Genomic DNA, 14,400 nt, shown 5'->3' on the forward strand with positions numbered 1-14,400 from the left:
TGCTTATTGCCAACGAGCTACCGGCGTCATCTCTGATTCATCAGCAGTACTTTATGAGCGCCATTGTTATGTTAATACAGCAACTACAGACTTGCCCCTTCTAAATGGTTTGAGAACATGACAACTCGGTCAGGTCGTCACAGTTACCCAAAAGTTTGTGCAAAGCATCACACTCAGCTACAGCGGAGTATAAAAATTGATCTTACAGGAGAAAATGTCAAGAAAGAAAATGCAGAACTTGGGGCTGATAAAACCATAGGTCTGTTTGCCTACCCTGTAGTCTATGTACTGTACATCATGCAAGGACAGGTCTCTGATCAAATCGTTATCGTCTTCTGCTGATCCATAGGACTTAGCAGCAAACAAGCCAACCAGACAACTAAAATGTTTTTGCAACGAGACGAGCTAATTAGCTGCCTACTAAACTGAAATTGTCATGTGATTCAACTCTACCATTAAAATTGTGATGTAAAGGCACAAAGTAATTAAAAGGGAGAGGTTCAAGTATGAAATCAACTTGGCAAAGGTCTTGGTAAGTGGAGCGTGCCAATATATTTTCGCACGAGGGTTCCTTGACTAGACTACTGATGCTACAGAAAATTCAAAAAGGCATTAAGGCACATTAGCAATGTTTTTTTGCTTAACGTTTCATACAAAGAAGAAAAACATTTGAGGATGATACATTTATAAATGAATCGTAAAAAAAGAAATAGATGACAATGGTGGTCATCTCAACACGTATTTCCCCCCAAACCGCTATGACTGATTTGGGGCGCTGTCAGCTAAAAACAGTTGCCAATTCTCATCCAACATCGGGCAGCAGCCTGGTCTCATAGACTAGACGTAACTGCTTCGCCTGGTTCACCAACTACTTCTCAGATAGAGTTCAGTGTGTCAAATCGGAGGGCCTGTTGTCCGGACCTCTGGCAGTCTATGGGGGTGCCACAGGGTTCAATTCTCGGGCCGACTCTTTTCTCTGTATACATCAATGACATCGCTCTTGCTGCTGGTGATTCTCTGATCCACCTCTAGGTAGACGACACCATTGTGTATACTTCTGGCCCTTCTTTGGACACTGTTAACTAGCCTCCAGACGAGCTTCAATGCCATACATTGTAATAATGACAATTACAACAATACTGAATGAACACTTATTTTAACCTCTTAAGTCGACCCTCTACTTTTTTGAACATTCTGTTAAAAATCGCGCAACATTTCAGCGCCCTGCTACTCATGCCAGGAATATAGTATATGCATTTGCTTAGTCTGTGTGGATAGAAAACACTCAGACGTTTAAAAAACTGGTTAAATCACTGCTGTGGCTTTACCAGAACGGCATTTACATCGAAAAGCACAGGAAAAACTGATCACTGAAAATGGGAAAATATATCCATGCGCTACTTGAACCCATTGATAAACGTGAACCACAATTAATTGACTGAGGTTGCAGTACCTACAGCTTCCACACGGTGTCTAGAGTCTTGTCATTTCCCTTCGAGTTTTTTCTTGGTCAAACACATGCGGGACACCGTATCTCCTCCGGTCTAGGACCGGATATTTTCGTTGAGTTTCTAGCCGGACATTTTTCCAGACGGACAGCTAATGATCTTTACATCGCCTCCTGATGAATTTTATTGCTTATTAACGTTTACTAATACCTAAAGTTGCATTACAAACGTATTTCGAAGTGTTTTGTGAAAGTTTATCGTCGACTTTTTGAATTTAAAAAAATGACGTTACGTTTTGAAACGATGTTTTTTTCGTTTATCACACAGTCTACATATAACGATATCTAGGCTTTATATGGACCGATTTAATCGAAATAAAGACCCAAATAGTGTTTATGGGACATCTAGGAATGCCAACAAAGAAGATGGTGAAAGGTAATGAATGTTTTCTATTTTATTGTGCGGTTTGTGTAACGCCGAAATGCTAATTATTTTGTTTACGTCCCTGTGGGTCTTTTTGGGGTGTTGCATGCTATCAGATAATAGCTTCTCATGCTTTCGCCGAAAAGCATTTTAAAAATCTGACTTGTTGCCTGGATTCACAACGAGTGTAGCTTTAATTCGATACCCTGCATGTGTATTTTAATGAACTTTTGAGTTTTAACTAATACTATTAGCATTTAGCGTAGCGCATTTGCATTTCCAGAGCTCTAGTTGGGACGCAAGCGTCCCGAGTAGAAGCAACAGGTTAACTTAATATAATACATCAATAAACTCAATTTAGCCTCAAGTAAATAATGAAACATGTTCAATTTGGTTTAAATAATGCAAAAACAAAGTGTTGGAGAAGTAAAAGTGCAATATGTGCCAGGTAAAAAAAGCTAACGTTTGAGTTCCTTGCTCAGAATATATGAAAGTTGGTGGTTCCTTTTAACCTGAGACTTCAATATTCCACGGTAAGAGGTTTTAGGTTGTAGTTAATATAGTATTTATAGGACTATTTCTCTATATACCATTTGTATTTCATTAACCTTTGACTAATGAATGTTCTTATAGGCACTAGAGTATTGCCAGTGTAACAGTATAGCTTCCATCGCTCTCCTCGCTCCTCCCTGGGCTCGAGCCAGCAACACAACAACCCCCATCGAAGCAGTGTTACCCATGCAGAGCAAGGGGAACAACTACTAGAAGGCTCAGAGCGAGTGACATTTGAAATGCTATTAGCGCGCGCTAACTAGCTAGCCATTTCACTTCGGTTACACCAGCCTCATCTCAGGAGTTGATAGGCTTGAAGTCATAAACAGCGCAATGCTTGACGCACAACGAAGAGCTGCTGGCAAAATGCATGAAAGTGCTGTTTGAATGAATGTTTACGCGCCTGCTTCTGCCTACCACCGCTCAGTCAAATACTTAGATACTTGTATGCTCAGTCAGATTATATGCAACGCAGGACACGCTAGATAATATCTAGTAATATCAACCATGTGTAGTTAACCAGTGATTATGATTGATTGTTTTTTATAAGATAAGTTTAATGCTAGCTAGCAACTTACCTTGGCTTACTGCATTCGCGTAACAGGCAGTCAATCTCCTTGTGGAGTGCAACGAGAGAGAGGCAGGTCGTTATTGCGTTGGACAAGTTAACGGTAAGGTTGCAAGATTGGATCCCTCGAGCCGACAAGGTGAAAATCTGTCATTCTGCCCCTGAACAGGCGGTTAAACCCACCGTTCCTAGACCAGTTAACCCACTAGACCAGTTAACCCACTGTTCCTAGACCAGTTAACCCACTGTTCCTAGACCAGTTAACCCACTGTTCCTAGACCAGTTAACCCACTGTTCCAAGGCCATCATTGAAAATAAGAATGTGTTCTGACTTGTCTAGTTAAATAAAGGTATACAAATATAAAAAAATATTCAATCAGCAAATCGACACTCCAAAAATACCTATTTCCGATTGTTATGAAAACTTGAAATCGGCCCTAATTAATCGGCCATTCCGATTAAACGGTCGACCTCTAGTTCTGACTTAGAATATGTGGACAACTACCTAGGTGTCTGGTTAGACTTTAAACTCTCCTTCCAGACTCACATTAAGCATCTCCAATCCAAAATTAAATCTAGAATCGGCTTCCAATTTTGCAACAAAGCATCCCTCACTCATGCTGCCAAACATACCCTCGTAAAACTGACTATCCTACCGATCCTTGACTTTGGCGATGTCATTTCCAAAATAGCCTCCAACACTACTCAGCAAATTAGATGCAGCAAATTGAATCACAGTGCCATCCGTTTTCTCACCAAAGCCCCATATACTATACACCACTGAGACCTGTACGCTCGTTGGCTGGCTCTCGCTTCATATCCTTCAACAAAATCACTGGCTCCAGGTCATCTATAAGTATTTTCTAGGTAACCCCTAGCCTTATCTCAGCTCACTGGTCACCACAGCAGCACCCACCCATAGCACGCGCTCCAGCAGGTATATTTTACTGGTCAAAGCCCAAAGCCAACTCCTCCGTTGGCCGCCCTTCCCTTCCAGTTCTCTGCTGCCAATGACTGGAACAAATTGCAAAAATCACTTATCTCCCTCACTAACTTTAAGCATCAGCTGTCAGAGCAGCTAACTGATCATTGCACCTGTACATAGCCCATCTGTAAATAGTCCATCCAACTACCTCATCCAAATACTGTATTTATTTATCTTGCTCCTTTGCAACCGTGTCTCAACTTGCACATTCATCTTCTGCACATCAATCACACCAGTGTTTAATTGCTAAATTGTTATTACTTTGCTACTTATGGCCTATTTATTGCCTTACCTCTTTACTCCATTTGCACAAACTGTATAAATACTTTTCTATTGCGTTATTGACTGTACGTTTGTCTATCCCATGTGTAACCCTGTGTTGCACTACTTTGCTCTCTTGGCCAGGTCGCAGTTGTAAATGAGAACTTGTTCTCAACTGGTCTCTGGTTAAATAAAAGTGAAAAAAAAAAAATAGGAAACGTAAATCCAGGCCACTCGAATTAGTATGATGTGTTGGTATAATAAGAAATGCTCTGAGAACAGGTTGGGGGCAGATACATATATATATATTTTTACCTTTATTTATAATATTCACTTCTAATTCTGAAAATTGAAAGCATACCTGTGAGAAGGGTCGCCCTGATAGTAAGTTGTAGGTTTTTCTACAGTACCCAAGAACAATCTGAGTTAATTTGACCATTTAAGAAAGTGCTATTGGGAAAATACTGCAGTGCGGGTTGGATTGAGTCCCTAAGCTTCATTTCCAAGGTGATGATTGCACTTTTCTTCCTAACAGAATTACGCAATAAATTGCGAGTCCACATTTCAAAGATTTGTTTTGCGCCCAAACTTACACCGCAAATGGCAATACATGTCAAGAACTTGGTGCCTTACCACTGGGAGCCATCTGTCCTGAGCATGAACGTTTACTTCTGGTATTGTGTTTTTGTAAGAAAGTGTTGGGATCAGTAACCACCCCCAAAAATGTATATTTATGAGTAACTCTCCCACCCACAACTTCTCACTTGAATTGCTTTTAACATTTGGAGGGATTGGGAAAGGGCTGAAAATGGGGTTGAGAGTTACCCTTAAGCAAGCTAAGCGTTGCATTGCCAAACTAACGTTAGCTGTTGACTTAGCTAACATTCAGCCAGCTAGTTAGCTCATGACTACCCGACTTTTGACAATCATGACAAATGACCATTGTACATCTCTGCAGCCTGAAAACGTCGACTTGATATTGCTTATACTTGATTGGTGTCGTTTAAATACATTTAAATGTAAAGCACAATACTTACAAATTGAACCTCTCGTAGGCTATCGTCATCTTCACTTCTTATAGCGGTCTGAGCTGCTACTGCTGCTGCTGCTTATTCTTCTTCTTCTTCTTCTTCTTCTTCTTCTTCTTCTTCTTCTTCATAATGGCGGTCCGGAAACAAACGTTTAAGAAGCATGCCGCCACCTATTGTGCTGGAGTGTGTGGTCAATCATGGTTTTTCAACATGAGCTCCACGTTTCTAAATCCTTCTTCTTCGATGAAGTTTAACGGCGGTTGGCATCCAATAAATATTGCATTACCGCCACCTACTAGACTGGGGTGTAACTCAAATCACAATTTTATTTGTCACATGCGCCGAAAGTATACAGTATTTACTAAAATAAAATGTAGTAAAATGTTTAAATAATACTTTGCTTGAAAAAAAAAACAATAAATAAATAAAACAGAAAAATAAACATTAAATAATTAAATACCATACTCTGCTATTTAAATCTATGTAGTCCTACTTCAGGCCAACAGCCTGAAAGGATGGGACACCAACACTTAACACACCCTGTAACTCCTCTGACATCAAATCTCGCACAGCCAAATACCTCTCTGCAGCTGCCAGCACAACCTCTATTGTCTGTGATTTAGTAGAGGAAGATGGGTGAAGGGGGAGGGATCCTGAGAGGAGTGGAGTGAGTAGTAGATCTGTACCAGAACAGAGGGAGGGATCCTAAGAGGAGTGGAGTGACTAGTAGATCTGTACCAGAACAGAGTGCAGTATTTTTTTATTTAACTAGGCAAGTCAGTTTTTCAGTGGCAGGGGCTGGGAGACTAGTCAGGATCGAGGGAAAGATGAACGGAGCAAAGTACAGAGAGATAGTTGATGAAAACCTGCTCCAGAGCACTCAGGACAACGACCCTAAGCACACAGCCAAGACAACGCAGGAGTGGCTTCGGAAGAAGTCTCTGAATGTCCTTGAGAAATGTAATGGTCTACAATGGTTAAACCACATCCATATGATTGGGTGGGCCTGTCAGGGCCTGGCTCCCCAGTGGGTGAGCCTGTCAGGGCCTGGCTCCCCAGTGGGTGGGCCTGTCAGGGCCTGGCTCCCCAGTGGGTGGGCCTGTCAGGGCCTGGCTCCACATTGGGTGGGCCTCTGTCCACCCAGGCTCATCCATGTCTACGCCCCTACAAGACCATGGTGCTTGCCTACGGAGCTGTGAGGGGAACGGCACCTCAGTACCTCCAGGCTCTGATCAGGCCCTACACCCAAACAAGGGCACTGCGTTCATCCACCTCTGGCCTGCTCGCCTCCCTACCACTGAGGAAGTACAGTTCCCGCTCAGCCCAGTCAAAACTGTTCGCTGCTCTGGCCCCCCAATGGTGGAACAAACTCCCTCACGACGCCAGGACAGCGGAGTCAATCACCACCTTCCGGAGACACCTGAAACCCCACCTCTTTAAGGAATAGGATAAAGTAATCCTTCTCACCCCCCCCCCCTTAAAAGACCTAGATGCACTATTGTAAAGTGGCTGTTCCACTGGATGTCATAAGGTGAAAGCACCAATTTGTAAGTCGCTCTGGATAAGAGCGTCTGCTAAATGACTTAAATGTAATGTAATGTGGTGCAAACTGAGCATGATGACAATTGCTGCATCACAAATAGCCGACTAATCAACACTTCGGACTAAACTTTTTCAATACCAAGTTTGCATTTACTGGTATATCATAAGTTGAAACGCCTTCCCTACCCTACAGGCTACCGATGTCATTCTTCTGTGAGCTGCTCCATGCCAAAACCAGTTGAAGTACTGAAGGCCTTTTGGTTCACCACTGAAGGCCTACATGTTCACCACTGAAGACCTACAGGTTCACCACTGAAGGCCTATATGTTCACCACTGAAGGCCTATAGGTTCACCACAGAAGGCCTACAGGTTCACCACTGAAGGCCTACAGGTTCACCACTGAAGGCCTATATGTTCACCACTGAAGGCCTATAGGTTCACCACTGAAGGCCTATAGGTTCACCACTGAAGGCCTATAGGTTCACCACTGAAGGCCTATAGGTTCACCACAGAAGGCCACCACTGAAGGCCTATAGGTTCACCACTGAAGGCCTATAGGTTCACCACTGAATGCCTACAGGTTCACCACAGAAGGCCTATAGGTTCACCACAGAAGGCCTATAGGTTCACCACAGAAGGCCTATAGGTTCACCACTGAAGGCCTATAGGTTCACCACAGAAGGTCTATAGGTTTGTCACTGAAGGCCTATAGATTCACCACTGAAGGCCTATAGGTTCACCACTGAAGGCCTACAGGTTTGTCACTGCGCAAACATGTCTACAATAGATATAAAGGCTGTTAAGATATTCATGTTTCCAGAAAGGAGTGTATATATATATGTGGCCTGGCGAAGTGGTTTTATGAGTTGACTTCTGATGACGTCTGTCGAGTATACACTTGCAGGGCAAGGGAGGAAGGGATGATTTTTTACGTGGACCACCCTTGGGCAGGAAATTCGTCATTCGTTCATCCCGTGATGATTGTGTTTTCAGACACCGGTAGCTGGTGGTGGCGTTATATCCGCTACAGTCAATTATGAGTGCATGTCTACTTATATGAAATGTATAAATTATTAATATACGCTTACTGTATGATAGCTAGCAAATTAACGTTAGCCTGGAACTTCTGAAAGAAAATTTTATATTTCCAAAAGATAACCAAACAAAAGCATATTTCTTTTTTTTTCGAGATGTGTTTGTGCGGTCGTGTGCGTTAGTAGCACAATTTCTAACTTATTTGTATTCGTTTTCACTTCTCCATTAATGTTGATTTTATGTTTTCGGCGACTTTTCTTAGTGGACGTACAATCGTCGCTTATTGAATTATGGGGAGTTTCAGGCCTCAGAGTGAACATAATTGTACACTCGCAAAGCCGAATAAAAACGAGGGCTGAGGGGCTTACATTGCAACTTCCCGAGTTAGGCTGGATCGCCCGCCAAGATGGCCCCAAGGGCATAAGGCGAGGGTAAGTGGATGAGGGCGTGTCTTTTTAAGTGTTTGGACCGAAATATGTTTTTGTTTGATTATCTTTTGGAAATTGTAGAAATAAAACATTTTCCTTGTACAGAAGTTCCAGCTATGCAGGCTAACATTAGCTAGCTAATTCATTTACTAGCTATCAAACAGGCATTAATCATGTTATATATTTAATATAAGTAGACATGCAATTATAATTGACTGAAGCGCATATAAAACCACCACAAGCTACCGGTGGCTGAAAACACAATCATCTCGGGATGAACGAGTGGCCAATTTCCGGCCCAGCGGCGGTCCACTTAAAAATCATTCCTTCCTTGCCCTTCAAGTTTATACTCGTCAGACATATTCATCAGAAGTGTCCACTTAATTTGAGGGCAGAGGGTATAGGGTGTGTCTTTGTAGTGTTTGGACTGTAAACTAGTGCCCATAATGAGTATTGGGTCGGAGGTTGAGAAATCTCAGAAAAATTGTCTATATTTTCCCGTTTCTTTCTGTCACGTTGTAAATATTTACCCCAAAACAAACCTGGAAATATAGACAATACAATATTGTGTTTATAAACATCAATATGGGATATGTATGAAAATATAAAAACAGGCATTATATATGCTAGCCATAAAGTTGTAAGGACCCAGCCGTATAAATTGAACGCACCCTCGTTCCTGAGGCCTTTCTCCCGTCAATACGTTCGCGTGAGCAGGTGAAGAAGATGAGCGCAAAATGAAGAACGGCATTAAATGATTTTTTTTTATGTCAGTAAAAGTACAACCAAGATGGGCTAACAATACGTTAAATTCAGCGAATGCGGTTGAGAGATTGCCCAAGTCACACGAAGTTTGCAAGGTAAGTGTAACAACTACTTAGCTACCTAGCAGAAACACCATGTGCGCATGCGGTGCTGATTTGTCATACACATATATATATATTTTTTTGCTTGCATAAATCATACCAGGGCAATGCAGTGTATATATGCACATTGCTGCATGTATGGTGCGGGTACACATTCAACTGATTTGGAATTACATTAATATAACCCCCCCCCCCTTCTCTTCCAGGCTGCATCAGCCAACATTGAAATGCGTATCGCAAGCAGTCTAGGATCGGTATTCAAGGTGAGATTGTTAGCTAGCACTGAAAGAATGACGTGCTTGGAGACGGGAGTGTGTATGATGATTCACTAGACTAGAGTCTCTGATTTACAGTGATGTTCTTTCACAGTGCACTGACACACACTGCCCCCAATAATGTTTAATTAACGTTACCCATTCATTTTTTATAGAAAACAAAACTAATGTAACCCGTTGGGGGGCTCTCTTTTCAGGAAAATGGAGGGCAGTTCCAAACAGGCTCTAGCACTTGGTGAGTTCTTGTGGCATCCAGAGGGAGACAAAAAAATGGGGTCTTGGGAAGTTGGCTCCATTAGGTCAGTGGTTCCCAACCAGGGATACTAGACCCATCCACGGGCTGTACTTCAGGACTCGTGAGACCATAGACTTAGTGGTAAAATGCACGTGGGGGGACTGGTTAGAAGCAGAGTTCAGTTGAACAGTGACTAGATGTTTGACCCTCTGCATTAGGTGGTCATCAGTATGACTAACAATCAACTGTTGTATTGGTTAAACATGATGATTCTGAGAATGGTTTCGCAATCAATGCTGACATTTGTGATGTCATGTTTCTCTTGGCTATCTGATTTAACTGCTGTTCAAACTGGACACATTTTTAAGTTGGACTGTTACATTGTTATGCAAAAGGTAATGTTAACTCTTTATCCATCTCAAACACAGCATGCTCCAGAAGAGGCTTGCTTCCCACGTTCTGCCCTGTGTGAAGAAGAGATGGCGAACTCCTGTAAGTATTCAGATAATTGAGGGTAGAAGAGTAATACAAAGCTGTCATGGAAGTTAGTTCCATCAGTGTGCATTAATGATGATTTCCTAGACTAGAGTCTCTGAATACAACATGAAGTTAACTTCACAGTGCACTGAAAATGCATGCTGGGTATTCTACCATTTAGGAAGTTGGAAGTTCCTATTGATTCTAATGCTTTTTATTACTTTTGCAGACTGAGAATGATGGATGGACGATGGGTGCATTCTGTTACAAGACTAACTCTTTGATGTCAAATGATACTTGGTAAGCTCAAGTAATTTTCAAATATTTATGACTGAATGCATCATCGTACGTGTGGCTGTGAGGCAGCAATGTGATTCGTATCTTCAGTGTCTATGATGATTGCGATTTCGGTTCCTGAATTAAACTGATGCTTTCTCGCAGCGCACTGAGACAATGACATGAGATGTGACGAGTTAGCGAGTCAAGTTAATTGTATGTTTTTATTCCAGTTCTCATATTGAGAACATCACTAATTTAAAAGGGTGGGTTTTGGTCTCTTTCAGGGTAATGGAGAAAATGGCGTCCAAGTGGTGTGCATCTAAAACTGCATCCGTTGCTGGTGAGTTCTGACATCTCTGGGCGGGAGAAGAGTTCCCAGCAATTTACTTCATTAGCCAGCTGGTTACTTGTGTTGAAAACTAGATTTGTACATTGCGGCATTATGTCAATATGGTGCTGAGCGGTTAACTGTAATGTCAGTTGTTTTTTTTGAACTAGTTGATTGATGTATTTAATTTCACTTGGGTTTTTTTCTGTGCTCAATGCTTACATTACACTGCAGTTTCTCTAGAGGTGCATCAGATCAATCCGTACTGTGCGATGTAGCTGGCCAATGTTCTACATAGTTTAGTGCAGAGAACATGCTAATAACTACAATGATCATAATCCATTGCACAGTTATTTGTCTGGTCTGTTAATTAAAAAAAGATATATATATTTTACACCTGCTACGTAAGAGACAGAAGAATGTGTGATCAAATGGGGGGGAGGCACATAGCGAGAAATTGGTGTGTTCTGCAGTCAAGTATGCTTGGGTGCAGGGGGGCCTAGTGGTTAGAGAGTTGGACTAGGAACCGGAAGGTTGCAAGTTCAAACCCCCGAGCTGACAAGGTACAAATCTGCCGTTCTGCCCCTGAACAGGCAGTGTTCCTAGGCCGTCATTGAAAATAAGAATTTGTTCTTAACTGACTTGCCTGGTTAAATAAAGGTAAAATAAAAATGCTTTTACTTTGAAACAACAACTACTAAAATAGGACGTAGCGGACCGCTCTGTAGAGATGAGATGACTTGGACTCTAAATAGTGGTCCTCAAATAATAGACATGTGATATACAACAGCTGAAAAAAAATGGTATTAAAGTGATGTGAATAACTGAGGGTTAGTAAATGATAAGCAGTCATTACCATCATGGGGCTTTGGTTTTATTCTGGTTACAACATTCAGCCCAGATGACGTGTAGTTCGTTTAATGATTTTAAAAGGACATCCTGAAGAAGCACTTAACCGCTCGGCACTAGGAATGGATGACGTCTCCATGTCTGGCTGGCGCCCAGCTCAGTTGCATTCTAGGTGGTTGTCGGTATGACTTAATGATCAACCGTTACATTGGTTAAACATGATGATTCTGAGAATGGTTTCGCAATCTATGCTGACATTTTGTGATGTCATGTTTCTCTTGGCTATCTGATTTAACCGTTGTTCACACTGGACACATTTTTTAAGTTGGACTGTTACATTGTTATACAAAAGGTAATGTTAACTCTTTATCCATCTCAAACACAGCGTGCTCCAGAAGAGGCTTGCTTCCCACGTTCTGCCCTGTGTGAAGAAGAGATGGCAAACTCCTGTAAGTATTCTGATAATTGAGGGTAGAAGATTAATACAAAGCTGTCATGGAAGTTAGTTCCATCTGTGTGCATTAATGATGATTTCCTAGACTAGAGTCTCTGAATACAACATGAAGTTAACTTCACAGTGCACTGAAAATGCATGCTGGGTATTCTACCATTTAGGAAGTTGGAAGTTCCTATTGATTCTAATGCTTTTCATTACTTTTTCAGACTGAGAATGATGGATACATTCTGTCGCAGGACTCCAATCCATCGATGACCAAAGTTATACTTGGTAAGAATTAAAGTGTTATTCATGACAATATGTGTCAGATTACAAGTGGCTGTGATGCGATAATGCCATTGGTATCGTCAGTGTCTATGATGATTGCGATTTCGGTTCCTGAATTAAACTGATGCTTTCTCGCAGCGCACTGAGACAATGACCTGAGAAATGTCGAGAGTAAATGAATTGAGAAGTCTTGAAGATATATTCCTGTTCTCATATTGTGAACGTCACATTCAAGATGTCAATTGGTTTGTCTTTCAGGATAATGGACAAGATGACGTCCCAATGGTGTGCATCTGAAACTGCATCCTTTGATGGTGAGTTAAGACATCTCTGGACGGGAAAATAGTTCCCAGGCACTTGCTTTATGGTTGCTAGCTGGTTATTTGTGTTGAGAAATTCAGTTTGTCAGGATGGTATTGGATGACATTACCATGACTAGATGACTACTGGCTCAGTCGCATTCCAGGTGGTCATCGGTATGACCTAACGATCAACAGTTATTGGTTAAACATGATGATTCTGAGAATGGTTTCGCAATCTATGCTGACATTTATGATGTCATGTTTCTCTTGGCTATCTGATTTAACTGCTGTTCACACTAGACATCATTCAAGTTAGATTGTTATACATATTGTCATGTGTTAACTCGTTCCGTCTCTAACACAGCGTGCTCAGTCTCCCAGAGACTTGCCTCCAGTGTCCTGCCCTGGGGGAAGAAGATGAGATTGCGAACTCCTGTAAGTATTCAGATAATTGAGGGTAGAAGATAGTTCCATCGGTGTGCATTAATGATGATTTCCTAGACTAGAGTCTCTGAATACAACATGAAGTTAACTTCACAGTGCACTGAAAATGCATACTGCGTTGTCCTAACATGCATGAATTCAAAGTTCCTATTGATTCTAATGCTTTTCATAACTTTTGCAGACTGAGAATGATGGATACATTCTGTCGCAGGACTCCAATCCATTGATGACCAAAGTTGTACTTGGTAAGAATTAAAGTGTTATTCATGACAATATGCGTCAGATTACAAGTGGCTGTGATGCGATAATGCCATTAGTATAGTCAGTGTCTATGATGATTGCGATTTCGGTTCCTGAATTAAACTGATGCTTTCTCGCAGCGCACTGAGACAATGACCTGAGAAATGTCGAGTCTCTGAATACAACATGAAGTTAACTTCGCAGTGCACTGAAAATGCATACTGTGTTGTCCTAACATGCATGAATTCAAAGTTCCTATTGCTTCTAATGATTTTCATTACTTTGTAGACAGAAAGTGGGATGGAAGATGGATACATTCTGTTGCAAGGCTCCGACCCCCTTGATATTTGGTGAGCATTAAAGTAATCTCCTTTGAGGTTTAGTGGCTCCTTGCCTCGGGAGTACCATTAGCTGTGAAGCAATAATTCCCAAAGCTGTAGAAGAATGCATTTATCAAAGTACTTTCTTTAATATATTTCTTTGCTTGTCAGTGATGTTTACCACAGTAACGTATTTGAGTTTAACGACCATGAGAATACTTTACATGCACTACCATCTGAGACATAAAGCAACCTCCTTGAATCATCTGAATCCTGGGTTGTGGCAATTGTCTTGATTTGGATACGTTTCTTTACCTTCCAGGTCCAGCTGCCTGGTGGCGATTACTTGGCGGTCTTGCTGCCATTGTGACAATGCAAGTTCGACTGGGTGAGTGAAGGCCTATTAATTTTTTTTTATTTTTTTTAATTCATTAATACCAATCTTGTGACTGATCAAGGAGTACATAATCACTTGAGGCATTAGATTTTTAATAGGGCTGTTGAACAATTGAATGATTTTCTTAATGGTTTTTAAAAACCTTTTTAACTAGGCAAGTCAGTTAAGAACTAATTCTTATTTTCAATGACTGCCTAGGAACAGTGGGTTAACTGCCTGTTCAAGGGCAGAACGACAGATTTGTACCTTGTCAGCTCGGGGATTTGAACTTGCAACCTTCCGGTTAGTCCAATGCGCTAACCACTAGGCTACCCTGCTGCCCCAACAATCAAAGTATAGTATGCCTTTTATGGGACAAACACAAAATAATCGATCAGAAACCAAATGCTA

The 14,400-nt window shown here is 41.4% G+C and overlaps 1 protein-coding gene and 4 non-coding genes across 6 annotated transcripts in view; 4 read left to right on the forward strand and 1 right to left on the reverse strand.

The window, feature by feature from the left end:
- Positions 1–5,381, reverse strand: part of sacm1la (SAC1 like phosphatidylinositide phosphatase a) — a 32,908-nt gene extending 27,527 nt beyond the window's left edge. For both annotated transcript variants that reach the window (XM_029658868.2, XM_065018035.1), the window contains exon 1: positions 5,275–5,381. In XM_029658868.2, the coding sequence (XP_029514728.1) occupies positions 5,275–5,303 (29 nt within the window). In that variant the 5' untranslated portion in view covers positions 5,304–5,381. The remainder of the gene's footprint in view (positions 1–5,274) is intronic.
- A 4,527-nt stretch (positions 5,382–9,908) lies between these two features.
- Positions 9,909–9,988, forward strand: LOC115129099 (small nucleolar RNA SNORD53/SNORD92). Its single transcript, XR_003863621.1, has one exon. It is a non-coding gene; the product is annotated as a small nucleolar RNA SNORD53/SNORD92 (small nucleolar RNA).
- A 1,808-nt stretch (positions 9,989–11,796) lies between these two features.
- LOC115129097 (small nucleolar RNA SNORD53/SNORD92) lies at positions 11,797–11,877 on the forward strand. Its single transcript, XR_003863619.1, has one exon. It is a non-coding gene; the product is annotated as a small nucleolar RNA SNORD53/SNORD92 (small nucleolar RNA).
- A 935-nt stretch (positions 11,878–12,812) lies between these two features.
- LOC115129098 (small nucleolar RNA SNORD53/SNORD92) lies at positions 12,813–12,892 on the forward strand. Its single transcript, XR_003863620.1, has one exon. It is a non-coding gene; the product is annotated as a small nucleolar RNA SNORD53/SNORD92 (small nucleolar RNA).
- An 884-nt stretch (positions 12,893–13,776) lies between these two features.
- Positions 13,777–13,859, forward strand: LOC115129081 (small nucleolar RNA Z195/SNORD33/SNORD32 family). Its single transcript, XR_003863604.1, has one exon. It is a non-coding gene; the product is annotated as a small nucleolar RNA Z195/SNORD33/SNORD32 family (small nucleolar RNA).
- Positions 13,860–14,400: the final 541 nt, after the last annotated feature.

This window comes from Oncorhynchus nerka, linkage group LG4 (assembly GCF_034236695.1).
Source record: "Oncorhynchus nerka isolate Pitt River linkage group LG4, Oner_Uvic_2.0, whole genome shotgun sequence".
Taxonomy (NCBI): Eukaryota; Metazoa; Chordata; class Actinopteri; order Salmoniformes; family Salmonidae; genus Oncorhynchus; species Oncorhynchus nerka.